Source organism: Lissotriton vulgaris, unplaced genomic scaffold (genome assembly GCF_964263255.1).
Source record: "Lissotriton vulgaris unplaced genomic scaffold, aLisVul1.2 SCAFFOLD_2147, whole genome shotgun sequence".
NCBI lineage: Eukaryota > Metazoa > Chordata > Amphibia > Caudata > Salamandridae > Lissotriton > Lissotriton vulgaris.
Window position 1 is genome coordinate 265,348 of NW_028240929.1, and position 27,367 is coordinate 292,714.

The 27,367-nt window shown below is 48.0% G+C and overlaps 1 protein-coding gene across 1 annotated transcript in view; it reads right to left on the minus strand.

Annotated features, from left to right (window-relative positions):
* Window positions 1–27,367, minus strand: part of LOC147672480 (CREB-binding protein-like) — a 307,545-nt gene that overhangs the window by 162,162 nt on the left and 118,016 nt on the right. Inside the window, exon 3 of the mRNA XM_086948007.1 lies at window positions 19,274–19,373. Within this exon, the coding sequence (XP_086804133.1) occupies window positions 19,274–19,373 (100 nt within the window). The remainder of the gene's footprint in view (window positions 1–19,273; window positions 19,374–27,367) is intronic.

A 27,367-nucleotide genomic window follows, 5' to 3' on the forward strand; every position in this document is an offset into this window, starting at 1 on the left:
TGCCGCATCTCGGCCCTCGGCAAGGGTTTGGGCGAGTTTAGCCCGGACCTCCTCCGGACATTGTGGCAGCACGTCCGCAACCGCGTCCCACAGAGTGTGGGTGTAGCGGCCCAAAAGACAGGCGGTATTAACAGACCGCAGCGCTAAGCTCACAGACAAGAACACCTTCTTCCCGAACTGTTCGTATCTCTTGGATTCCCAGTCGGGCGGGGCCGACGGGAATGCGGTCTGGGAATTGGAGGCCTGGATGACCAGGCTCTCGGGGGTGGTGTGGGTGGACAAAAAGCATGGGTCGCCCAGGGCCGGGTGGTAGCGTCTGACCACGTTCCTATCCACAGGCGGGCCTGTGGCGGGCTTGGACCCAGTGCCCACAAGAAGGTCACACAAGGCCTCATTGAACGGCAGCAGAGGCTCGCTAGAGCTTGACTGCGGTTTGAGGACCTCAGTGAGGAGGTTAGTCCTCACGGCCGCGACGGGGAGCTCAAGGTGTAAGGCCTTGGCTGCCTTCGTCAACACTACACTATATCTAGACGCCTCCCCTGAAGCCACAGTCGGAGGGGAGACAAATCCAGTGTCTGGCGATGTGTCAATACCACTGGCCTCCCCAAGCTCATATGTCCAGTACTGTTGAGACTGGCACTCCAGTGCCAGAGGGTCCTTAGACCCCTCCCAATCCTCCTCGTCACCAGTTTCCTGTAAAACAGGATTAGTAGACGGGGCCTCCTCGTGGGAATAAAAATCTCCAAAGGCCGTCGTAAGCGGCGCCTAGCCGCGCCGATGCGGCACCAGAGTCGGACAATAGGGAACATTGGGGACGGCGTCCACAGCGGGTGCCGGGGGCGACACTTGTGGGGCCGGGGCCGGTGAGGTTGTGAGGTCAACCGGCAACGACCCGGATCTGAAAGCGGATCCAGTGAGGTCCTGCGGCGCCTGGACCGAAGTCGCCGGCGGCGGCGGGGCCAAAGCACCCGGCGGCGCCGGGGCCGAAGCACCCGGCGGCGCCGGGGCCGAAGCACCCGACGGCGCCGGGGCCGAAGCACCCGACGGCGCCGGGGCCGAAGCACCCGACGGCGCCGGGGCCGAAGCACCCGACGGCGCCGGGGCCGAAGCACCCGACGGCGCCGGGGCCGAAGCACCCGACGGCGCCGGGGCCGAAGCACCCGACGGCGCCGGGGCCGAAGCACCCGACGGCGCCGGGCCCGAAGCACCCGACGGCGCCGGGCCCGAAGCACCCGACGGCGTCGGGCCCGAAGCACCCGACGGCGACGGGCCCGAAGCACCCGACGGCGTCGGGCCCGAAGCACCCGACGGCGTCGGCCCGAAGCACCCGACGGCGTCGGGCCGAAGCACCCGACGGCGTCGGGCCGAAGCACCCGACGGCGTCGGGCCGAAGCACCCGACGGCGCCGGAACCGAAGCACCCGACGGCGTCGGGGCAGAAGCGCCCGACCCGCTAGGGCCTCCAGTCGGGACCGTTGGGCCCGAAGGCACCGCGGAACCCGACTGAGGAGGGAGGGACCTCATGGCCATGAGGTACCGCTCGATCTCCTCCGGCGTCGCGCTGTGCCCAGGGACCCGAAGGTGTGGGGCAGGCGGCGTGGGCGGTGTCGCCCGAGCCCCCGGTCGCATCGTGCGAATGTCGGGGTGCATCGGAGGAACGATGACGTCGCTCCGACCTCTCATGCCTCTTACCTGAGGACTTGGAGCCTGACGACCGGTGTCCACTCCCGGAGTTGCGATGACTCCGACCCCGCGACCTGTCCCTCGACCTCCCATGGGACCGGGACCTGGAGTGGCGCGGGCCGACTGCCGGAGCTCGAGCCTCTTGCGGGACGGCTCACGCCTAGCCTTTGACGTCAGGGCCCGGCAGTCGGAGGAGGTGCGGTCGTCGTGATCGAGGCCTAAGCACTTCAGGCACCGCGATGGGGGTCCGTGACCGACATCAGTCGGTCGCACTTCGAGCAGGGCTTGAACCCGGGCATCCCTACCGGCACCGATAGAGTCGAAGACTCGAAGAAAAAGAATGATCAAAAAGATCAAAAGTTTAGTCAAAAAATGACTAGGGGTAGAGCTTCTCCGGATCTGCGCTAGCTGGTGCGGAAAAAAGAAGAACTGACGTCAGCGCCCATGGGCAGCGTCTAAGTACTCCGACGACATCATTCCGGCGCTAACGACGCCGACGACGGAGGCGGAGCCGCAGACGACACCTACCGACGCGCAGGGGTATTGCTACGCAAAAATCTCCGGATCCAGTCTGACGCCTGGGGATATTCTAAGGTAAGGAATCTATCACTAACGTGTCTCTTTCAGATAGAGATATTCACGAGGGTTTATATTAGTCAAGCAAGCGTTAAGTTTAGTACATGTTTTACAAAGCTCCACATAAATGTTCTCCAAGACAATACATTATAAGCCCCCATTAAAGCTTCACAAATCAGCTTGGAGATACTTTCTTGAAATATCAATGGTCTCAACAATAAAATTAAGAGGGGAGCAGTATTACAGTATCTCTGAAGGAACTTGCCACCTGTTACAGCCTTGGAGGTGACACACTTGCTGGGTAATAGGTGCCCATTTTTCCCTCAACAAGGATATACTAGAATTGATCATGCTGGATATACCAGAAAATCTAAGAGTACAGAGTCCCCATAAGCTCTTTCAATACAAGTCACAGAACCACTATGATGCTCACAGTAGATTTGTAGTAATTGAAGGTGCAACATGGGATGTGAGATGGTCTTTTGCATAGGCTTATGCCCTGATAGAAGGCACATTAAGAGTGTTCACACTTGTGGTCCTGCAGTCCACTGCTAGACAAAGCAGAGGCAAAGATGGCTCCTAGAGAGCTGGCGGTCTCTACGAAAATGAGGCTAATTCAAATTTGGTACCAGTACAGGTCTACTATAGCACTCCAGGTGAGGAGTCGGACCTTAGTGTGCTCGCTTCTTTGGTTGTTGACCCCCTGTGTAAGGCTGCTTAGTTTAGGCGAGAGACCCAAAATGGTTTAGCTTCACCCTGTTTCTGGAGCCTGAGTCTACACACACTGACATGACCCCCCTCCGTACCATTGCAACTTGCTTTATCCTGCTGGGGTGAAGCTCGCAGCAAACTCAGATGTTTAATGTTAGAATGTGGGGTGGGTGCAAGGAACAAGCATTGCTCTACAGGCTTCCCCTACTCTCCCAGTCATAGCGTTATCTCCTGGTGCACACCGAGCATCTGTTTAAGTGGGAGGCCTGCGCGTCTTCTTTATTGCTCCCCTATCTCTGCTCTCCGGCTCACCTCTACACGCTCTTGTGTTGCCAGTATTTGGCATGATCCTCATGCACAGGCCGTACCTTCGGGTCTGACTCGGACACCCGGAGGACATCCCTCCAGCTCGGACTCCTTCGATGCCTGAATCAATGGGTAAGTATCTGGCGGACACCTTTGCGCTCTGAGATGGCCCGCATTAGCGGATTGCAGCATCAGCCGGGGTCATGTATACTCAGGTCACTCCTCGCTGTCTTGGCCACTCTCCTTCGCTGAAATCAGTGGGGTCTCATCGATTTTTCAAACGGTGGCACAGGACGTCCTTCATTGTGTACACTATGTGCACGCTGATTCATGGTTGGATGGTGAAGAAGAGGCAACCCTCCCATGTCGGTAGCAAAAATTTGTTTATGTTTCATATAATCTACCCCAGTAGAGGCAAGCGTCCGTAAAGGCAGGCAAGCAGCTTCCAACTGACTGGAGCAACTGTAAAGACAGTAGTTCTAGAACATGAGCAACTGCGCTTGAGAATAATTTGGGCCAGTTTATTGACATTGAAAAAAAGCCAGCAGCATCAGTCGAAAAAGCTGGGAGTGACCATACAAAAAGATGTATTCCCTTGCAGGAACAATAGGACGAAGTGGAAGAGGGTGACGTACTAGCTGGGAGCACTGAAGACTTTCACGGTGGTTATGGACGTGTACTCAGTACCTGTGTATCTATTTCTAAAAAATGGAGCACTAGTCAGAGCATTGCAAAAACTCTGGGGGCTCCTTAGCCAGACAGAAGCTACTTGCCTGAAGTGGTGCAGGACACAGACACGCCCAAGAAAACTATTACACACCTGTACAGGGTGTACAAGAGGACCTGGAAAGTGTTCTGGGCAAATTGCTAACAAAATGGACTCAAGACCTAGAAGCAGAGGTTACGGACAGCCAATGGGAAGGGACACTGGTGTCTCCCACTGGGGTTTCTAGGAAAGCATGATTAAAGCTCCAACAGTTCTCTTTCCTATTTAAAACCCAAGAGATTAGGCCACATATACCCCTTCAACTAACAGGAGATATACAGACGACATGCACCTGAAGTGGATTACTTTCACATGATGTTGAGATGCCCAACAATAGAAGTTTACTTGGTCAGAGTTATTGGTACACTGGAGAATATTCTAAATAGAATGGCTCTGCTCGACCCAAAACATTGCATTCTGGGCACGATCCTGCAGACCAAGAAGAAGATGGGAAATAAATGTCAAAGCCTAGCACAGATTTTTAGCCAAAAGTCATAACGATGGAAGGCACTAGAGTGGCCAAGATTGCGGAAATTGCCCCAACCAGTAACATCTTGGGCTGACAGAACTGTACACAATACATAGGTAAAACTAGAAAAGGGCAAGGCAAGCAGATCACACGCAAGGCTGGGCAGAAATAATAATGGAGTAGAACATTCAGCACATGCATGCCACTATAGGAGACCAGTCGACCCATACATAGAGTAATCCAGTCAGGATAAGAGGTACAGGACCCCTCAAACATAAATCTACCAAGGCCTGATGCACTTACAATATGTGAGGCCCAGTGCTACCTAAACACAGCTCTCCGATAAATATTAAGAGTCTTAGAGCCCACTGGGCCCTTCCCCACCAACCACCCCAATCTCAAAGTGGACGCTAGTTAAACAATGGCATATACTATGCCAAACAGTGAAATTGGACATGTTAGTTCAATTTGCTAGCGATTAATTAATGCAAAATTGCCAGAGAGCATATTGTACAATTTTCTGTATTAACTTTAAAAACTCAATAAAAACGTTTTTTAAATAAAAAAAATGTAAAGGAAGTGGGGCGAAAAAAGGTATTCAGTTAAAAGTAGTTACTTATATGGCCACAGCTAAAAAAGAGCTACATACTGATGATGCACTTAATTGGAGTAAATCTAAAAACAAAAACATTAGAAAACAGTTTTTAAATTGGTGCACCCAGTGGGCCATCACTTTTTTTTTAACTGAAAACTTACTCAAGGATTATTAGTATAGCTGACTCAATGCATTTGTACAACTGGAAATGATAACCAACAGTAGAATTGATTGCATCCCATCAGACTCCATCTGATGGGATAATCATTCTTGGGAGCTTTCTTTTTGTAAAAAATTGCTGGTGCAAGTGGCGGAAAGCAGAAATAGAAATTCACACAGTACAACAACTAACCCAATGAGAACACCAAGGAGATGGATCCATTAGCGATTTCAGTCCTCTTCTTTGGAAAAACTTATCTAAATAATACAAAACTAGTTCCTGTTCTAGACCTCACAAGAATCTAAAATGTCTCTTTTCTGATACCAGGCCCACATTCTCCTTTTACGCTACGGTGTGTCCCGGATTGTTCTAGCAAAATGAGGCCGAAAGGAGTAAACTTGATTTAGAAGGAGTAGTTTCTGTCCTGTAACTCCAGTTCTGTAGTAGGGGTATATCTGTTATAGTCATAATCTAGTGAATAGTCCCGCCCATGTGCGTGGACCCCGGAGCAATCAAAAATAATCTCTTAAATTGTCAGAAAATGCAGACCTGCACAGACACTTAAGAGAGAATTTAAAGACAGATAATGCAGCCTATATTCACAGGCTACACTGTCCAGTACTTCAACTAGAAATTCCACAAAAAAACCACAAACAGCACAGCCTGTCCAGTGTTTTCCACAGAGAAAAACCTTCCCCTACCAGCAGAAGCCTCTGGAATGATAGAGAAAGAAGTGGACAGACAAGCCCCATAGGCTGCCATTATGTGGCTCAGAACAGGATACTGTGCCTTTAAGAGAACTTTCCAGAACTCTCAGTATCCCAGAATCCACAGCAGGTCCCTTTTACTTTCAGTTCTTTTTGAAGGCGTAACACGCCACACCTGTAGCATTCCTTACATGAATATCCTTCTCCACCGGGGAGGAGGGCGGGTGCTTATGACTATACTACACACTACTACAGAACTGGAGTTACAGGACAGAAACTACTCCTTCTGTAGTAGGGGATCTCTGTGTATAGTCATAATCTAGTGAATAGAATGGCAAGCCCATCCCCACACAAAAGCGGCGGTGGTGAGAATAAAATTAACACCACTACTGTGCGAACAGATTTCGCAGCGAAGCCTGCCCAACCTGAGCGTCTGTCCTGCATCAGTGTCTAGACAGTAATGCTTAGCAAAGGTATGGACCGACTTCCACGTGGCCGCCTTTCAGATTTCTGCAATTGGAACATTACGCAGCAAAGCAGTCGAGGCAGCTTTGCCCCTGGTGGAATGAGCCTTAGGTTTACCCCCTAAGGTCTTATTAGCCTTTTGGTAACACAATTGTATACAGGACACACTCTATCTAGAGATGGACTGTTTCGAGGTAGCAAGACCAGTCCTGACTGATCCATAATTGATAAACAATTGGTCTGACGTACGAATATCCTTGGTTTTATCCATATAAACTTTCAACACCCTCCTCACATCCAGGGAATGCAGAGACCTTTCCGCTGGAGATGAAGGATTCTGAAAAAACGTAGGTAAAGTTATGGTCTGGTTAACATGGAAATCAGAGATAACCTTTGGAAGCAATTTAGGGTGAGTACGCATAACAACCTTAGCAGCATGAAATACAGTATAAGGTTCTTGGGAACACAACACCTGAATTTCACTCACCCTGCGGGCCGATGTAATGGCCACGAAGAACGCCGCCTTCCAGGACAGGTGCTGCAACTAAGCCTTATGAATTGGTTCAAAAGACTCCTTCATCAATCTGGACAGCACCACATTCAATTCCCATGAAGGCGAAGGAAGCCGGACAGGAGGGAACACTTTCTTCAAGCCTTCCAAAAAATCCTTGATCACAGGGATCTGGAAGAAGGAAGTCTGTGAAGGGCATTTCCGATAGGCAGTCAGCGCAGCAAGATAAACCTTAATGGAATGGAAATTAAGGCCAGACTGCGCCAAATGTAGAAGATACGGAAGGATGACATCTTCCTTACATGTAGTTGGATCATAGTTCTTAGACTTGCACCAGATGCAGAATCTCTTCCACTTGTAAGCATAGGAAGCCCAAGTGGAAGGTCGCTTAGCCTCCTTCAGTATGTCCATCAAATCTTCCGGTAGATTCAAATGGCCATATTGCACTATCTCAGGAGCCATGCCGCCAAACTCAAAGACAAGAGGTTGGGGTGCACCATCTGCCCCCCGAACTTCGTGAGAAGGTCCGGCCGGCACGGCAGCCGTAGGTGAGGAAGGAGGTACCGGTGAAGCAGGTCCGTGAACCACCACTGTCTGGGCCATTCCGGGGCAATCAGGATCATCCGCGCCCTGGACTGGGACAGCTAGATGAGCACCGCCGGAATCAGGGGAATGGGTACAAAATGTACAGAAAGTTGTTCAACCAGTTGATCCATAGCGCATTCCCCGGCGTCCCCTGCTGGTAGTACCTGGAGGCGAAGTCTCGGCATTTGCTGTTTTGGCCGGTGGCGAACAGATCTACGTCTGGAGTCCTCCACCTTGCGAAGACTTCTCCTAGTACTTCGTCGTTTATGACCCATTCATGGTTTTCCTGAATCAGTCTGCTCAGTGCGTCCGCCTGAACATTCTGCACACCTGGTAGATGGGTAGCCGTTATCGCCAATCCTCTGGCTAGAAGCCAGCGCCAGATCGCCTGCGCCTCCTGCGACAGGGTGCGCGATCTCGAGCCCCCCTGCTTGTTGAGGTAATACATCGTGGTCGTATTGTCCGTCTGTACAAGCAGAGAGTTGGTCTGGAAGGACGGATGAAAGGCCTTCAGGGCCAAGTGAACAGCTCTGAGTTCCAGGAAGTTGATGTGGTACGTGGACTCCGTCGGTGCCCACGTTCGTTGTATCTGTAAGTCTCCGGAGTGCGCCCCCCAGCCGTGGAGAGACGCATCCGTCACGATAGTCTGTGTGGGAATGTCCTTGTGGAAGGGAACCCCTCTGAGGAGATTCTCCGCTGAACACCACCACTTTAGAGACTGAAGAGCATGCAGAGACAGTCGTATATCGTCGTCTCAAGATCCTTTCCTTTGATCCCACTGATCCTCCAAGCACTCCTGCAATGGTCTCATGTGCAGTCTAGCGTGTGGTGTGAGAAAGATACAAGAGGCCGCCAACCCCAGTAGAGAAGACACCGTCCTCACTGTTGTAGATGGAGTGGTCATAAGAGCCTGAGCCTTCCTAAGGAGTGATAACCGTCTCTCCTCCGAAGGAGACACGCTTGCTGACAGCATATTGATGAAGGCTCCCAGGTACTGTATGCACTAGACTGGAGTCGGGACAGACTTGGACATATTGATGTGCAACCCCAGCTTGTTCAAGAGAACGCACGTCTTCTAGGAGTGCGCTTGAGCTTCCGAGAAGGAGGCCTTGATCAACCAATCGTCCAGGTACGGGTAGACAAACAGCTTGTTCTTCCTCAGGTGTGCAGCTACCACTGCCATGCACTTTGAGAACGTTCTGGGCGCAGACTTCAGCCCGAATGGCAGTACTGTGTACTAATAATGATTGGCGCAGACTTGGAATTGCAGGAACTTCCTGTGTTTGTGTGCAATGGGCACATGCAGCTGAGGATAAATCTGATGCAACAACAGCAAGCGAAATTTCTCTCTGCGAATCCACTTATTTGCTTGTCGCAAATCCAGAATGGGCCTGAACTCGTTCTTGTCCTTTTTGCGAACCAGAAAGAACCATGAGTACAGACCTCTTCCTCTTTGAGACAGAGGTATGTCTTCTATCGCCCTTTTCCTTAACAGGGTATCGGCTTCCGCCTGCAGCTTGCGCAGTTGAAACTGCGAGCTGACCGGTGGAATTGATGGAGGCGGGCTGGTGAACCGAAGACTGTATCCATTACAAAGAGTATTCAGCACCCACTTGTCCTGAGTAATTTTTTCTCCACTCTGCCAGAAAAAATTGAACGCTTCCCCCCCACCGGAGTTGGGCCGAGCCGAGCCTTTGTTCGCTGCTGCGGACTGCTGGCCGCCTCTGCCCTTCTGGCGCTTCTGGAAGGGCCTTCGGAACTGCTGCTGCTGTTGTTGCTGCTGTCCCGAAGCCTGTCCTTGCCTTTCTGCCCTGCGCCCCTAACCGTCTCTGGAACGGGTGATAGGTCTTCTCCTTGGGCTTCTCCAACCCGACGGCAGTAAAGGTCTCGGCCTCCGCTTTCATGCTGGCCATTTAGTCATCCGCATGCTTGCCAAACAGGGTTTCCCCTGAGAAAGGCAGGTTGGCCACCCACTGCGGAGGCTCTGGCTTGAGGGATGTAAGGTGAAGCCAAGCGTGGCGCCGTTGGTTGATACCATGACAGTATCCATGCACCGCCAGAAGAGACATCAGCAGCAGCCCTAATGAGTTGGTTAGACACCAACATCCCCTCATTCAGGATCTCCTGAAAGTCCTCTCTCTTCTCCCAAGGAAGGAGCTCCACGATTTGCTGGAGGGACTCCCATGGGGCTCGATCATATCGCCCTAGCAAAGCCCCGGCACTGGCCGCCTTCATCGTGGTAAAAGCTGTCCCACAGACCTCCCTGCCAGCCGAGTCTATCCAGCACCTTTCCTTATCAGGAGGCACCGTAAATGTATTGCGATTTATATAGCGCACGTATCACCCGAAGGCATCAAGGCGCTTGCCTGGGGAACCCGTCCTGGTATTCCCCTGTGAGATAACCCCAGCAGGGTATCCACAAGGTGAAAGCCAGGCATCCCGCCGCGAGGGGCCATAGTGGAGATTAAGCAAGCTATTGCCCAGAGTCGCAGAGTGTGAACCCATGAGTCGAGTAGGCACCGGAACGAGAATTATCGAGTCCGTGGAATTTTTGAGCCCAAGACCCGCAGAGGCGGGGAATTGAACCCTGGTCCAGGACCGATCTCAGCTTCTGGATCTGCCGCCTCTAACCCCTGAGCCACACTTCTCCACGTAGATGACGCGGTGGTGGCGTGCTGCTTCCTAGCCACCGTCACTATGACAGAGTCCGGTGTACGATCCATCCGAAGAAAGGCCGGATCAGCCTCCGGAGCCCGGTATTTCTTGAGGGGGCCGCCTTCGTAACGGCTGGAGTTACAAACAACTCCTCGGCGGGTTCCACCAGTCCTGGCACCAGAGGCAGCAAAGGCCGAGACAGGTGCTTTTTATGCAGCATCTCGAAAATCACGGACGTCGTGGGCGTAGGCACCATCACTGTAATGCCCAACTTAGCTGCACCCCTCAGTAGAACATCTTGAAAGGAGACTATGTCATCTACCGGCGACACGCTCGTCCCCGGGGATTCCGACAAGGTCGGCGAATAGTCCCTGGTCTCAGAGGAGTGTGTGCGGGATCTTGATTTGTGCCTCCTGTTACGTCGTCGTGATCTTGTCGACGACCGGTGGCGACTCCGCGACCTGCCCCTCCTGTCTGAGCGAGAACGTGATCTTCTCTGCTGCGGACGTTCCACAGGCCTCACAGGAGCAGGCGACTGCGGCCTGACAGGGCGCCGCTGTTGAGGGGTCCCCTTCGGCGGCGTCGGGAACCGAGGCAGCGAAGCCGTCCTAGGCGGCGGAAGTGGAGGCGGGGTGGGAGTCAGCGGGGGAGGGTCCCTGGGCAATGGAGGCGGAGGAGTGGGCGTCCTCTGTTTTGGAGGTGTATATACCTCGGAGTACACAGAGCCCTGTGACTCCCTTTTCTTCTTGGGCAGCGACGAGGGTAAGGCAGAGCCTGTCGGCGCACGCCGCCGGCGAGTCCCAGCAGACCCAGAGGAACTCCTGGCGCCAGAACTCCTTCTGCGCTTCTTTGGCGTCGAAGAACGCCGACTCGACGGCGACCATCGTTCCCTCGAAGGCGTACGTCCTCGTCGACGAACGCCCTCGCCTCGACGCCGAACGCCCTTGTCTCGACGGCGAACGCCTCCTCGACGGCGAACGCCTCCTGTACGACGAGCGTCTCAACGCTGAACGTCTGCAAGACTTCGACATCCTTCTCGACATCAAGGATCCCCTTGACGCGGACCGAATATGCTACTTACCAGTATGCATCTGTTCTTGGCATGTAGGGCTGCTGACATTCATATCTGTGCATAGATCGCCACCTAGTGTTGGGTCCGGATGATCGCACATTGTTGTCTTGGAAGAGTCTTCGAAGTATCACGAGATAGGAGGCTCCTCCCCTGGACTACAGTGCGCATGGGCATCGACTCCATCCTCAGATTGTTTTTAGCCATTGTGGCCAAGATGGAGTCAAACTAAGTGAATGATGACCATGCCAGAAGTATGTGTGAATGCTGCCGCCGCAAAACGCGCCGGGGAGGAGGGCGGGCGATATGAATGTCAGCACCCCTACATGCCAAGAACAGATGCATACTGGTAAGTAGCATATTCGGTTCGAGGCATGTGGGCTGCTGAATTCATATCTGTGCATAAAATACATAGCAGTCCCTCCATTAACGGCGGCCGCCTGTGCCAGCTGCAGCAGTTTGGAAAAGTGTTTTTAGAACAGCCTGCCCTACAGCTGCCTGCTGTTTGGAGTGCACATCAACACAGTAGTGTTTTGTAAACGTGTGTGTGGTAGACCATGTGGCTGTCCAACATATGTCTTCCAAAGGAATATTTCCATGGAAAGCCATGGAGGCCCCCAACTTTCGGGTGGAGTGGGCCCGTGGTGGATTGGTGAGTGCGCTTGGTTTTCTGATAGCAGATCTGAATACATTAAACGATCCACCTGGCTATACCAGCCTTGGAAATGGGGTTACCTTTGTGTTGTGGTGCAAAGGCAACAAATAGTTGTTTAGTCTTCCTAAAATCTTTGGTCCTATCAATGTAGTACATTAGGGCCCTTTTGACATCAAGTGTGTGGAGCATTCTCTCCGCAAGTGACTCTGGATTTTGGAAGAACACAGGTAGTTCTATAGTTTGGTTGATATGGAACTGAGACACTACCTTAGGAAGGAATTTAGGGTTAGTGAGAGGTGCTGTCTGTTCTGGAGATAAGCAGCCATTGCGGATAAATGTATACGAATGGAAGCATAGGCCAGATTACATTTGTACAGATGTAAGAGATAACAAATGATGTTCTGAATAGATGCATCTAGCGGGTTAATGTTGTGGTCTGCACAATAAATGACAAACCGCTTACACTTCGCCTCATAGCATGCTCTGGTGGTGGGCTTCATTGCCTCCCGGATGATGTCCATACAGTCAGGAGGTAAGTTGAGGTAGCCAAACTCTAAGACTTCAGGAGCCAGATCGCCAGGTTGAGCTGTTGCGGATCTGGATGCTGAATGTCGCCATGGCTCTGCGCCAAAAGCCTGGGTGTGAGGCGCAGCCTTTGATGCGGTACCACGGACAGTTCCAGAAAAGTGGTGTACCGTGGCTGGCGAGCCCACGTCGGGGCAACCAGGATGAAAGTCATTGAGTGCTGCTTCAGCTTGCGTGCCACCAGCGGTATTAGAGGTGCTGGGGGAAAAGCGTACGCAAATTTGCCTGACCAGTTCATCCATATCGCATTGCCTTGAGACTGTGGGTGTGGAAACCTGGCGGCAAAGCTTCGGCATTTTGCGTTCTCCTTTGTGGCGAACAGGATTATCTCTGGATGACCCCACCTTTGGAAGTACGGGTAGAGTACTGATGGATGTATCTCCCACTCGTGCATTTGGTGGCTGTACCTGCTGAGCAGGTCCGTCATCTGATTGTCCTTGCCCGGGAGGTGTTCTGCCATGAGGAAGAGGTTTCTCTGAATGGCCCACTTCCACATGCTCTGAGCCAGATGAGACAACTGTGGAGAGTGTGTACCTCCCTGCTTCTGAATGTAGTACATGGCAGTCATGTTGTCCGTCCGGATCAACACGACCTTGTTGCACAGATGTACTTTGAAGGCTTTCAGTGCCAGGAAGATCGCCATCAGTTCTAGAACATTGATGTGCATCTGCCTTTGCTGTGGTGTCCATACTCCCTGCACAGTGTAGTGGAGTACATGAGCTCCCCATCCCTGGAGAGAAGCGTCCGTCGTCAGGATGATATGTGGCACAGGCTCTTGGAACGGTCGTCCCTTGCAAAGGTTTCGTGGATTCCACCAATGCAGAAAGTTGTATGCCCGACCGCTCACCAACACTAGGTCCTTCAACTGTCCGTGAGCCTGAGTCCACTGACGTGCTGAGCACTCCAGAAGCGGACGCATATGTAGTCTCGCGTGCGGGACTATGGAGATGCAGGAGGCCATCATGCCTATCAACTGCATGAACACTTGTGCTGGAAGCGAGTGTTGAGGCTTGAATTTTTGCATCAGCGATTGAATGCTGCTGACCCTCACTGAATTTGGCTGTGCTGTGGCTGCCAGAGTGTTTATCGTCGCACTGCCGTATGTGGACGGGTTGCAGGTGGGACTTTGGGTAATTCAGTGAGAATCCCAGATCGTGAAGAAGGTGAATGGTGTGGGACAGGTGGGCGGTACACTGCTGGGCCGACTTTGCCTGGATGAGCCAGTCGTCCAGGTAAGGGTAGACGTGAATGGTTTGCCTCCTTAGGTGTGCTGCCACCGTCGCCAGGCACTTCGTAAACACCCTGGGTGCTGTGGTGACTCCAAAGGGCAGAACCTTGAACTGGTAATGTTGGGTGTGGATGGTGAACCAGAGGTAATTTTTGTGTGACGGGTGTAGCGGAATATGAAAATACGCATCCTTCAGATCCAAGGTTGCGAGAAAATCCCCCTGATTGAGCAACGGAAGGACTTGCTGCAGGGTCAGCATGTGAAAGTGCTCCGATAGGATGTACTGATTGAGGGGTCTGAGGTCCAGTATGGGTCTGAGGGACCCATCCTTTTTTGGTATCAAGAAGTACAGTGAGTAAACTCCTGTGCCTCTTTGTTTCACAGGCACGAGCTCGATTGCTCCTTTTTGCAGCATGACGAGGACCTCCTGCTGCAATAAGTGCAAGTGCTCGGCGGACATAGAACGGTGTCTTGGGAGTGTGTTGGGTGGAGTGGATGTTAAATTCAGACAATAACCGTACTGTATAAGCTGTGTGACCCACCTGTCTGTGGTGATGGATTTCCAGACCGGCAGGAACTGTTGAAGTCTCCCCCCGACTGGTGTTGCGTGGTCGGGGGGCAGTGACAAGGCGTCACTGTGTGTTAGTGGCAGAGGATCTGGAGTTGTTGTTTCCACGACCTCTGCCTTTGGCGCTGTTTCCACGATATCCACCTCGACTTTGTTTGGTGTATGTGGTCTGCGTGTTGCCTTTATAGTACTGTGTGGTTTGGGAGAGCTGGCCTCTGGAAACTCCTCTAGTGCTTGAGCGACGAAAAGAACCACCCCTGAATTGCTGGGACTGCAGGGCCCCCATGGATTTAGCAGTTTCAGTGCCCTTTTTGATCTTCTCCAAGGTGGTGTCCACCTCTGGGCCAAATAGATGATCAGGGTTTACTGTTTGATTAAGAATGGTGGTTTGTATCTCTGGCTTAAATCCCGAGATTCTGAGCAAGGCATGCCGTCTCAGCATGACACTAGTGTTGACAGCTCTGGCCGCGGTGTCAGCCTCGTCCAGTGAACATTTAATAGAAGCATTAGATATCCGCTTCCCCTCTTGGATGAGCATCTCAGCTGCCTCCTTGTATTCGTCTGGCAGGTGCTGCAACAGGGTCTCTAGTGTGTCATAGTGTGCCCTGTCATACCTTGGTAGAAGTGCTTGTGTATTTGAAATGCGCCAGATATTGGCCGCTTGAGCTGCCACCCTTTTCCCCGATGCCTCAAACACCTTAGATTCCTTGTCTGGGGGAGGAGCATCACCCGTTGTTTGTGAATTAGCCCTCTTCCGGGCAGTAGAAACAGCAAGAGAGTCCAAAGGCAACTGTCCCTTGATGTAAGTAGGGTCAGTAGGTGCTGGTTTATACTTCTTCTCAATTCTAGGGTTTATCACCCTGGCTCTGGTAGGCTCTTTAAAGATCTCCCCAGCATGTTTCAAGACACCCTTCAACATAGGCAGAGTCTTGACAGTTCTCTCCGAGACGGAAAAGGTGTCAAAAAGAAGGTTCACTTCAATGGGGTCAGCATGGAGCTGGATGTCATGATTTTTAGCCGCCCTTTCAATGAGGGCATTAAACGCTGCTGAATCCTCTGTAGGCGACTTTTTCACAGCATATAGTTGAGTGTCTGGGGTAGAGTGAGGATCACCTGGGTCAGCACCAGCTGCCCAGGGTTCATTGGTTTTATCAGGGTCGGTGTAGACAGGATAGCTGTACTCATCATCATCATCATCACCTTCCCCAGCGTCCACGTCTGAATAAGTGGGTGAGACATCATGGCCATGTGGAGAAAGTGGTTCCACAAGAACAGGAGTCGAAGTGGAATCCTTCTTTTTCTTCAAAGGAATTTGATAGGACTCCATTGGCTGTTCCGGGGCAATTTTCCGCTTATGAAGGGAAAGTCTGCCTGTTTCGGCATCGATAAAATGTTCTTGCTGTTCTTCCAACGAAGATTGTCTATGCTTTAAGGCCGGGATCACCATCGTCTACTTTGGCACCGAGGGCACTTTCTCGGGCACGCTGGCGACCATCCTAGGGGTGAAAGCCTTCGGCGCCAGCAACGGGAAGTGAATGGGCGTCAACGCTTTTTGAGGTTTATCGACAGGCTTCGAAGGTGGAGGATCTTTTGGCCCGACACTCGAGGCCTTATCCTTGATGCTCTTTAGGGAGTCCGCCACTTGCTCGGAGAAAGCGGCGGATGGCCGCGCCGAGTCGACGGAATCCTTCGAGGCATCACTAGGCGTGGACTCGTGGGTTGTGCCGCTCTAGGCCTTGTCTTGTGGACGCGGAGTCTCGAGAACCTTCGGATCACCGAGCCCTTTGTTGGGATCGACCGTCTTCGGCGCCGATTTACTCGGCTCGACTGCCTTGATCTTCTTCGGCGTGGCAGACTTCGTCTCGACGCCTTTGACCTGTTTCTTCGGATCGACAACACCCTTTTGCTTCATCAGTGCCAACAGGTCCGAGGCCTTTGCTCCGACCAACGCAATACACACTTTCGGTTTCGAGGGGGGAACCAGTGCTTTCACTTGCGTCGAGACCGTTGTCTTCACTTTCGGTTTCGATTTTGCAGGGTGCGGCTCAATAACAATGTCCGTAGCCGAGCCCGAGGGCGGGCCGTAGAACCCATTGGAAGATCTTGGGTAAGGCCTAGTGGCGATCCCTCGACCTGAGCCTTTTGAATCGTTTCGGCCCCAAAGTCAGTTTGAGTTAGCTCTTCGCTCGAGCTATCCTCCATGGCCCCAAAGGCCCCATCGTCGTCTCCTACCTCGTCGACGACTTCTTCCGCTTCGAGCATTTCAACGTCCGCGTCGTAGTTGTAGTCGACCTCTGACGTGGGATTCGACAGGTTCTCACTAACTTCCCGGTCAGCTCCCTCATCATCCCAGGCATCGAATATGTTCACAGGCTTCGGTGCAGTCTGCTGGGCCTCCTGGCGCGCAGCTCGACGATGCATAGGACTCTTCTTGGATCGAAATCGAGAACAAGCCATGCAGCTGGCTTCATCATGATCCGGCGAAAGACACTTGTTGCACACCGGGTGGACGTCGATGTGGGGATACTTGGAGTTGCACACGGGACATCTCTTGAACGGGCTCCGTTCCATGATGATTAGTCGATAAGGTCTGTGGCGTCGGCTGGGCCTTCTGCGTCGAAAGCACGCGGCTCTCTGGAATCCGGCTCAGAACCGAGCTGGAAGAATCAGGCACCGAACGCAAGACTATACCGACGAAAAAACTAAAGGCCTTTTGGCCTTAAGAAAGTTGAAGAAAGTTTATATTGATTCCGACTAGAGTGAACCAATATACATCCGAACCCAATGGCAGAAAAAAACAATCTGAGGATGGAGTCGATGCCCATGCGCACTGTAGTCCAGGGGAGGAGCCGCCTATCTCGTGATACTTCGAAGACTCTTCCAGGACAACAATGTGCGATCATCCGGACCCAACACTAGGCGGCGATCTATGCACCGATATGAATTCAGCAGCCCACATGCCTCGAACCTTCTCTTCTTCGGCGATGGGCGGTGTCGCTTCGACGGCGAGCGCCGACGCGGTACGCCTCTCGACATTGATGACTCGAAGACGACGATGAAGATATCGTCCACAGCGATCTCGACGGCGGTCTAGTCAGGTACCTCGACGTCGACGTCGCCTCGACCCAGAGCCCTGGGGAGACTGGGAACAGACCGCAGTCATCCCTCTCGACGCCGTCGTTGGTGCAATCGACGCGGGCGGAGACCGGGGACGTTTGCTGGACTTTCTGCCCTTTGGGAGCCCTCCAGAGGCCTCAGCATGGGCAGACCCAGACCCACCTTGTGCCTTCAGTCTTCTTTCTTCCAGGCCTTGGAGCCTGATCTTCAATCTGTCCCTCAGGGTCCTGCTGGTAAAGGACTGGCAAATGTTGCACTCCTCAGGGGCATGAGATGAAAGAAGGCAGAGGATACACACCTCATGTGGGTCCGACTTGGCCTTCTTCCTCGAGCACTCCGGGCATTTATCTAATAATGCAGGCATATTTGATAAAAATAGAGTGCTCAGATGATAGAAACAAGGAAGAGGGCACCAAAACACGTCATGTGAAGCCTCTAAAACACTTAAAAGTGCAAAAAAATATTTAATAAACACAAAAAAGGGAGAGCTCAATGCTCCAGGGTCCTGCTAGCAGGAGCCGGAAAAAAGAATTGGAAGTAATAGGGACCTGCTGTGCATTGTGGGATACTGAGAGAGTTCTGGAAAGTTCTCTTAAAGGCACAGTATCCTGTTCTGAGCCACATAATGGCAGCATATGGGGCTTGTCTGTCCACCACTTTCTCTATCATTCCTGAGGCTTCTGCTGGTAGGGGAAGGCTTTTCTCTGTGGAAAACACTGGACAGGCTGTGCTGTTTGTGAGTTTTAGGTGGAATTTCTAGTTGAGGTACTGGACAGTGTAGCCTGTGGATATAGGTCGCATTATCTGTCTTTAAATTCTCTCTTAAGTGTCTGTGCAGGTCTGCATTTTATGACAATTTAAGAGATTATTTTTGATTGCTCTGGGGTCCACGCACATGGGCGGGACTATTCACTAGATTATGACTATACACAGAGATCCCCTACTACAGAAGTAAACAAATACAAATTCTCAATGTATTGGTAAAAGCGATACCAGGAGCAACAACAAAAAAATCACTGTTAACATGAGAGAATGGTGATTGTTATAATGTTGCCTACGATAACACCTGCTGTTGATACAGCAGTTTCCAACTTAATATGGCGTACAGCAGGGCTTCTAACAAGTGGGGAAAGAGGCGAGAAGACCAAAAGAGTAATTCTCTAGTCGTGCATTTAATTAAATAATTGACTTACAACATTATTTCACACACAAGAAAGCTAGAGGACCACATTTCTGTTTAACTTTGTGGGTTAAAATGCTCTTTGTACTGGCCCCTGACCTTTTTCCAATCCCCCAGTACTATTATGATCACTATCTATTAGCTGAAAAAATAGTTTAAGTACCACTTTTGTAAGACTTCTATTAATCCTCAAGTCATCATCTTTTAAACATGCAAATGCAACACAAGTCAACACCAGTGCAAAAGAATAGGCCAGACTAAACCACAGATGAAGATGTGACCACGGAAAACCTTTACTAAAAGCAAAGCAACAGCTTACAATGAAGTCTAGAATTAAGTTGATTCATCTGATGCTTTCCACAGGGATAGTGTTTAGGTGATCTGAAAAAACTAGCCTTCTTAGACCAGCCATCAAGTATCTCTTACTGGGATACAGCGCTCATCACTAGTTAATCTAAATTCGAGAGAGGTTAGGTCACTGAGTTGGTAATACAAAGCACATACACTAAACAACATCATGAAACAATGCTTTTTAAAGCAGCATTAAGGTGACATGCTAGAGCTGTGCAAAACTCTAAAATTAACAGTGCCTGCCATTCTTTCATTAAAAACTTGGACCTCTAAACAGACACACATATAATCAATGTACAATGTATATTAAACCATTTGAAGTAGAGCCTTACTTTGTTGATCCAAGCGTGGTAGCAAGGGCTGTATCAGATATTAAATTTGCTTGCTGATCTGCTGACATCCCTCCCGCAGAAAGGTTCAACATATTTGTTCCTATGGGAGACAATAAAGAGAATGAAAAAGAAATGTAGCAATTTCTTCAATTTTGATTCTTTTATTACACAATGATGAAAACCTAAAATTACATACTTCAGTAATGAGATCACGCACCAAGCACCAAATATATCAAATACGTGTCAGAAACCATGCTTAATACTTGGGACGAAATTACAAGTATATAACAAGCACTGGCATAGCCAATAGGTCTCGCCTTTGGGACCTTATAAGTTTTTAGCCATGCAGCAGTTGATGTTATTGCACCACAGATTTTGCTGCATAACTAAATACTTATAAGGTCCTAAAAGCGAGACCTATTGGCTATGACAATGTATTTATTTATTTTTTGCAGATATATTTAGCGCAAACTCGACCCGAAGGTATTGGAGCGCTCATTTTTTAAAATATTTTTTTGTAGACAAGGGGAGAGAGATTAAGTGATTTGCCGAGAATCACACGATGTGTCGTCAGCTCTAGCCATCAGACCACATCCCTCACCCTTAATGCCATTTCTTCATGTTGACAAGCATTAAAACAATGGCTGTACAGCATGAAGGAAGGATAATAAAAGCAATAATAACATAATGAGCACGATGACGCAGCCACTGGGTCGTGTCATTTTGGAGGTGCGTACCTGTGCTAAACATGAAATCTTACAACTGTTAGTTTTACACACTACATTGCTTTTAAAGGCTCACCCTTACCTGTTAGTAATACAGAATGCACTGCTTTTAAAGACTTATTTAGGATGTATAGTTTGGGGAGGTGGCATGGGAATGTATTAGATGCCCTCTCGATTCCCTGTAGGTTAGTCTCTGGAGTCTGATCTTGGAGTAAATCTACTGCCTGCAGAATCAACAAAGCCAGTATACACCCCGCTTCAAGGTGACGTCGGTGTACAGACAAGATTTACCCTACCCCCACCTCAGATATTTTGGATAAGAATGAGGCTTGGGCCTTCAGGTGGAGATTACTTACAGTTAGAACCCTTAGGAGGACACATTTGCCCTGCTTTGTAAGGAGTTGACTGGGTCAGCCACTACGTTTCTTTATTTATGAAAGGCCAAAAAACTGTTTAATTGCCGCTATCAATCTTGCATAACATGCATGTTTTCGGTCATTTGCAGTTCCAAGCATCAGTGTTCTGGGCGGCGGCTGATAGGGGAAATGTACACGTAAAACTGCGGCAGTTTAATATACTAATCTGTTGTCAGACGTTAAAATTTGTTAAATTACATTAAGAAAATTAATCCGTTTTTTCCATCCTGCAGCGTGCCTGTGAACAGAACATTAGTTCACATGCTTCACTAAACTGTTAATCGTTTACCCTTTAATACCCATCACAACTGCAGATTTGTAACACGTCCCAGAAATCAGTCAGGCAGGAATGCCGACACGTGCGAAAAGCATAAATACAATATGAACTTAATTTCACACCTAAAGGAGATGCTTTTCCAAGAGTGCATCGCTACACAGGCTCAGTGGGTTGAGCGCCTGTGCGTATGTTAGAGTGCAATTGTCAGAGCACAGCTTCGGGGTCGAGGAGAGCAGGACTGATCCTTCCAATAATCCTTCCAACAGACAAAGAAAGGGATACCTCAGCCAATTCAAAATAACAATAACTCTATGTGTTAAACTGTCATTGCTTCTAAAAATAAAACTTGTAAATTACGAGAAAGTTCGGTTTCACTATTGAAAATTATGAGAGAAAAAGTATGTGCCCTGAAAACTTATACCAGCCAGTACACAGAATTAGTTTTGCTATATTTGTAGAAAATAAAGCATACAGACATCGAACACTAAAAATATCAGCGTACATTATGTATATTTAAAGCAGAATGCGTTTTCAGCGCCCTCACTCAAAAAAACTAGCTAAACCCAGCAGCCCAACTCACCACTCGTGTAAAACAGCTGGCGGTATCTGTCTCAAGTTTGCTCAAGTAAATTTCTCAGACATATTGTAATCTTCGCTGCTGTAGCACAAGCGTGGTATGAACTGTTTTATTTAGTACAAGTTTCATGAACATTTAACAGGTGGTGGCACTCCAAAACCATAGTTTGCAGTGGAAGCAAACGAACAAAACAAGGGGAAAAAGTGCAAGTGATCGCGATCGCAGAATGAGCGATGAGATCTTGCAAGTTCCTATGGAGAGTGCTTGGGTCGAATACATAGCAGTTTTACACATCCTTTTACTTTTACCAACTACCTTTTGTATGCCTCTGTTGTGAAGTTTAACAGAGGAAAAAGGCGCGCACAGTCATAGAAGCCTGCATGGAGGTGCTTTGTCCCTTGTCTGCACAATAAATGGCTCGCTGTGGTCTCTGCCAAGAAAGCATTCGCGCGTGTGTTCCCGGCCGAGGGCAGGTGACTTGGGATGCACAATGTATTCAGGAAGCAACGTGGATGACTCACAAGCCAGCAGGGAAGGTGTTCAGCGAGCGAGGGGCACATTTACACTGTGCAATGGCGAGAGGGGACAAGGAATGGTACAAATGCCATTTCTAAAATTGAGATAGAGGGGCACTCCAGTGTTTTTCTTATTCACTATATACTTACAAAAATATTAAATTTGGCATGCTGTCTAGTCATGCCATTAGAAATGTCACAACATTATTCAAGTTTAGGCAGTATCACGTTCATCAGAAATGTTTTATAGATGTGTTTTTCCTTTAAAAGTGCTATTTCCTTTTTTCTAGTAAGAACTTTGGCAATATATTCTTTTTTTCATAAATTGTAAGATATGTTTCCCTACAAGTTATATTAAATGAGAATACTGTTTGTATTGTTTTCAGAAATTAACCCCTGAAGAAGGGCCAATGGGGCCCGAAATGCATTGGGCGGGAATCAAAAGGAACATCTTCATGGATTGAATTGAAAAAATTAAATGAGTGTTCTATGAAGTTTTTTCTGTGATTAAAACCGATCAAATGTTCTGTGTGTACTAAGAACACATGTATATGGTTTATTGGTGCTTATTTTCATGATGTTTTAGCATCATAAGTATTGATGGATTATGTGAATATTTATGAGCAATGTTTATTATGACAATTTAGCAACGGCATATAGGTTACTGTGCACAGAGGTAAAGTTTCTAAACTTAAATAATGTTGTGACAAAAGCCATTTCGCCATGTCAAAGTAGGCATGCTTCCTTTCAGTGTGTCTGTTGCCTAATGCATTGCTTGAAATTAACAAGCACCCGAGTGGTGTGTGCGTGCGCAAGCCTCAGGGTAAAAGCAAGTAGAAGCAGGCTGGCGAGTGGTGTGCGATGTGCGCACCATGACGAGAGAGGAAACCCAGATGGGGCCTCTGGTTGTCATTGTGCGCGTAACCGCACGCTCTATGCCAACCAAATAGCTGTGGTCGGATTTTTAAACCCCACACACTAAATGTCCCGCCAGGGTATCACATGTGCTGGCTCAGGCGAGACCTAAAAAGGAAACATAATTTTTAAAGGTCACAATAACACTTGTTGCATAGAATTTAAGTTCTATAAACAGCACATAGCAGGAGTAATGTGCAGATTAGGAAAGTGGCTGCATTATCTTACTGATGTATTGGAATGCGGCATGGGAGATCGGCAGTGGATGAGATCAATTCAAGCATTCCATCTATCATTTTGGTTTTTGATGTCTTAAGTATGACAGGGATGCCCAGAAGTGGGTCTCGTGCACATTGTCACTGGAACTAAGATGTCCCCAGTTGAAGAGTCTAAAACTAGGCAGAAACTGTCCTGGACTACTGTGTTCCAGTTTATGGAGAACCTGGCAAGACAGTTCGAGCTAGACTGCTCCAACTGGAGCAGGGTGACGACTTATTTGCATGTAGCTGGATCCAACTTCAGGTGACTGGATGGACTGAGATGCAGCAGACAGTAATTACCAGTGACTGAGATTAATTCAAGCTTTCCATCCATCACTTTTTTGGATATTTTGATTGAGTAATGTGGCAATTTCTTCTACGTTTAGCAAAGCACCATTGGGCTGAGGTAGTGCTTGTATCAACATTTTTTCATTCCACTATTGTAGGGAGCAGGCTCTGTATATTCTATACCAAAATGAGGTGTAGTTTGCACAGAGTCCAGTGTAACCCCAAAGGTAGGCAGGGGTAAAATTAGATAGCACTTTACTCTCTCTGTGTGGTAGTGTGGGCAAGCAGTTAGGCTTTTCAGAGGGTAGTGTTAAGCATTTGTTGTACACACTCAGGCAGCAAATGTCCACACTTAAAGACTGAATTTAGACCAATTTGTTTGTATAAAAAATATTGTTTAGTTATATTTATTTTCTAGGACCAAGCAAACTTGGTACATGTAATTTTAAATGGTACTTTCCAAGGCAGTTTGAATAATACAATCAAGCTGAATGAAAATGTCTGTTACAGGTTTGTTAATTTTTTTCAGTTCAGTGGAAATTACGGTTATATTACTTTACAGATTACTTTTTCTACTCAGTGTGATATGCCTAGATATCACACTGGGACATTTCCTAGAGAAAAATTAAGTAAAGCAGTTTTAATTTATTTGCAGTTTTTCAAGTTCTCATACATGGTATTCTGGGATTATACCAGGGTTCCCCCAGGGTCAATGATGCACTCTCAGAGCACCCACAGCTGCACTTAGGTGGCCGGGTGCAGAGTGATGAGGCCCAATGTGGGATAGGAGACCTCCGGTTGGTGGCTGCTCACAAGCAGGCCACAATGTTGTGGGAGAAAAGCTCCTGGTGTTAGACGCAGGGCAAAGGGGGATTAGAGTTAGCACCCAAAGTACACCCGCAGCGGCAAAGGGGCGGCTGGGTGCAGGGTGCTGTATTGGCATCAGATGCCCTGTTGATTCAAAGGGGATTCACAGGTTGCAACAAAGACAGCAGGCTCGGGGACGAAGATCTTCTGGAGGTGACCACCAGTTGGAGAGGTAAGCTGAGATGCCTGGGGATGCTGGGACACCCAAGGCCATGGGGCTTCTGGTGCCGGGGTGTCTTTAGACGTTGGGCTTTTTTACCAATTCCTGTTTGGCGGGGGGATCCTGCAGAAAGAGGCTACAAGCTTGGCGATTAGCAGCAGGTCAGAGATCACCAGATCTCGGGTCAGGATCGCTGGGGAGACGTCCTTGTGCTATTGGAAAGGTAGGGGGGCCTTCAAGGGATTTGATTTAGAGTAAAAGTTTGTGGTTAAGTTGACTCTGAGGTTAAAATTAAATAACCCAATGTATGAATCGTGTAATTAAATACATTCAATAAATTCATAAAACACATAAAAACATATAAACATATAAACAACAGAACACAAAGGTGTATCAAAAAAGAACTTTATCCAAAATTCATTAAGTCAGCAAAAAATTAAAGAAGCAGGTAAGGAAATGCTGGTATGAAGAGCTTGATAGCAAATAATCAATAATGCAGCAAAACCAAGAAAAAACATCTATCTCAACCAAGGAAGTGAATAAAACACTGTGGAGATAAGATGAAAGTCGACGTTTCGGTCTCTCTACAACAGAATTATCGAGACCATCTTCAGGACTGTTGTCATTCAAACACTGCTATATAATGTGCTGAGATCTGTAACATAAATATTTACAGTTACAAATCGATACTGATTAAAATTCAATACACCCATGTGACAAAAACCTAACTACAAAACATGCGTGACTTATGAAGACTAAACATGAACATACACAAGTGGAAAATTACATTTACACAAGTACAAAACTGACTCCAAAAAGACAAACACTAATTTCATGTAACCACTGTATTATTGCATTTACAGAAAGGTATATCATTTTTGTGCAGAGTTTTAGTTGATCACGAGCTTGCTATTCTTTACACTATTGTGCACAGCGATATGACATCTATTCTAAGCTTGAAACCGAACTCATAGTAGGGGAGTGTTTCTATCATTTTGTTGACTCTGCTTACAAACAAAAACAGTATATTCTGGTTGTTGATTCAACTTGCAAACAATGACAGTATGTTCTGATTACATTTCTAGAAATTTATATTTACAACTTGTGCAACAGGCATATAGATTTTGGCTGCAATGAATTTACCCGGTCAAGAATGTGTGAAAATACGTCGTACCATTACATACAGGGGTTGCTAAAGTAACATGGATGTTTCACAAACATACCAAAATATGGAACCACACGGTTGGTCTTGCGGCAAAAGTCACGCTTGGGAAGCCTGGAAAGGAGTCCTGTATAGAGGGCACGTGTATTAAAATATATATTGAGATGAGAGACTAACTCGGCAAAAAACGGTTAGAAAATTTACCTATGTGAGAGAGCGCAGTTATCCCACAGAAGGAGGTGTCTCAAATGCCTAGCTTTGTTAGTCTGGAAATGAATGGCTCAAACCTTGATGGAGCTTATACAATCTAGAATTTTAAAAAAAGGGAAAACCACTATCAGTTTCAAGTGTCTCATGGGAGTTTAAAATTAGAATTGAAAACAGTCAAAAACCCACCTCTTAATAACGTGGCTTGGTAGAATAAGGACCGTAGGTTAACACACGGTATTTAGGTCAATAAATGCGAAATCTAAATGGGGAAAATAAACCCGCTTAGAGAAACATAAGTATTAAGGTGGTGTGTAGAATAACACCATAAAAATATAACTACCTTAGGGGTTGGAACTGTGGTCCAAACGAGGGTAGATAGCGCACTTGTCAGCTTCACTTCAATTTTAACTGTAAAGCCAACAAATAAAAATGGATAAGTGACAATAGTTTAAATTATCCTAGCGTTATGCTGGACACGTCGTGCGTGGCACATTTGGCTTACCTTTAAACAAGAAAAGTCGGGTCGAAATCAATCAGACTGCATACACGGTGAGGGAACAGCCGAGTAGCGTGAATGCAGTTATCCTCGCTATTTGAGTCCTATCTCGCGTTCCAAACAAATCCTCAAATAGCGAGGATAACTGCATTCACGCTACTCGGCTGTTCACTTATCCATTTTTATTTGTTGGCTTTACAGTTAAAATTGAAGTGAAGCTGACAAGTGCGCTATCTACCTAAGCGGGTTTATTTTCCCCATTTAGATTTCGCATTTATTGACCTAAATACCGTGTGTTAACCTACGGTCCTTATTCTACCAAGCCACGTTATTAAGAGGTGGGTTTTTGACTGTTTTCAATTCTAATTTTAAACTCCCATGAGACACTTGAAACTGATAGTGGTTTTCCCTTTTTTTAAAATTCTAGATTGTATAAGCTCCATCAAGGTTTGAGCCATTCATTTCCAGACTAACAAAGCTAGGCATTTGAGACACCTCCTTCTGTGGGATAACTGCGCTCTCTCACATAGGTAAATTTTCTAACCGTTTTTTGCCGAGTTAGTCTCTCATCTCAATATATATTTTAATACACGTGCCCTCTATACAGGACTCCTTTCCAGGCTTCCCAAGCGTGACTTTTGCCGCAAGACCAACCGTGTGGTTCCATATTTTGGTATGTTTGTGAAACATCCATGTTACTTTAGCAACCCCTGTATGTAATGGTACGACGTATTTTCACACATTCTTGACCGGGTAAATTCATTGCAGCCAAAATCTATATGCCTGTTGCACAAGTTGTAAATATAAATTTCTAGAAATGTAATCAGAACATACTGTCATTGTTTGCAAGTTGAATCAACAACCAGAATATACTGTTTTTGTTTGTAAGCAGAGTCAACAAAATGATAGAAACACTCCCCTACTATGAGTTCGGTTTCAAGCTTAGAATAGATGTCATATCGCTGTGCACAATAGTGTAAAGAATAGCAAGCTCGTGATCAACTAAAACTCTGCACAAAAATGATATACCTTTCTGTAAATGCAATAATACAGTGGTTACATGAAATTAGTGTTTGTCTTTTTGGAGTCAGTTTTGTACTTGTGTAAATGTAATTTTCCACTTGTGTATGTTCATGTTTAGTCTTCATAAGTCACGCATGTTTTGTAGTTAGGTTTTTGTCACATGGGTGTATTGAATTTTAATCAGTATCGATTTGTAACTGTAA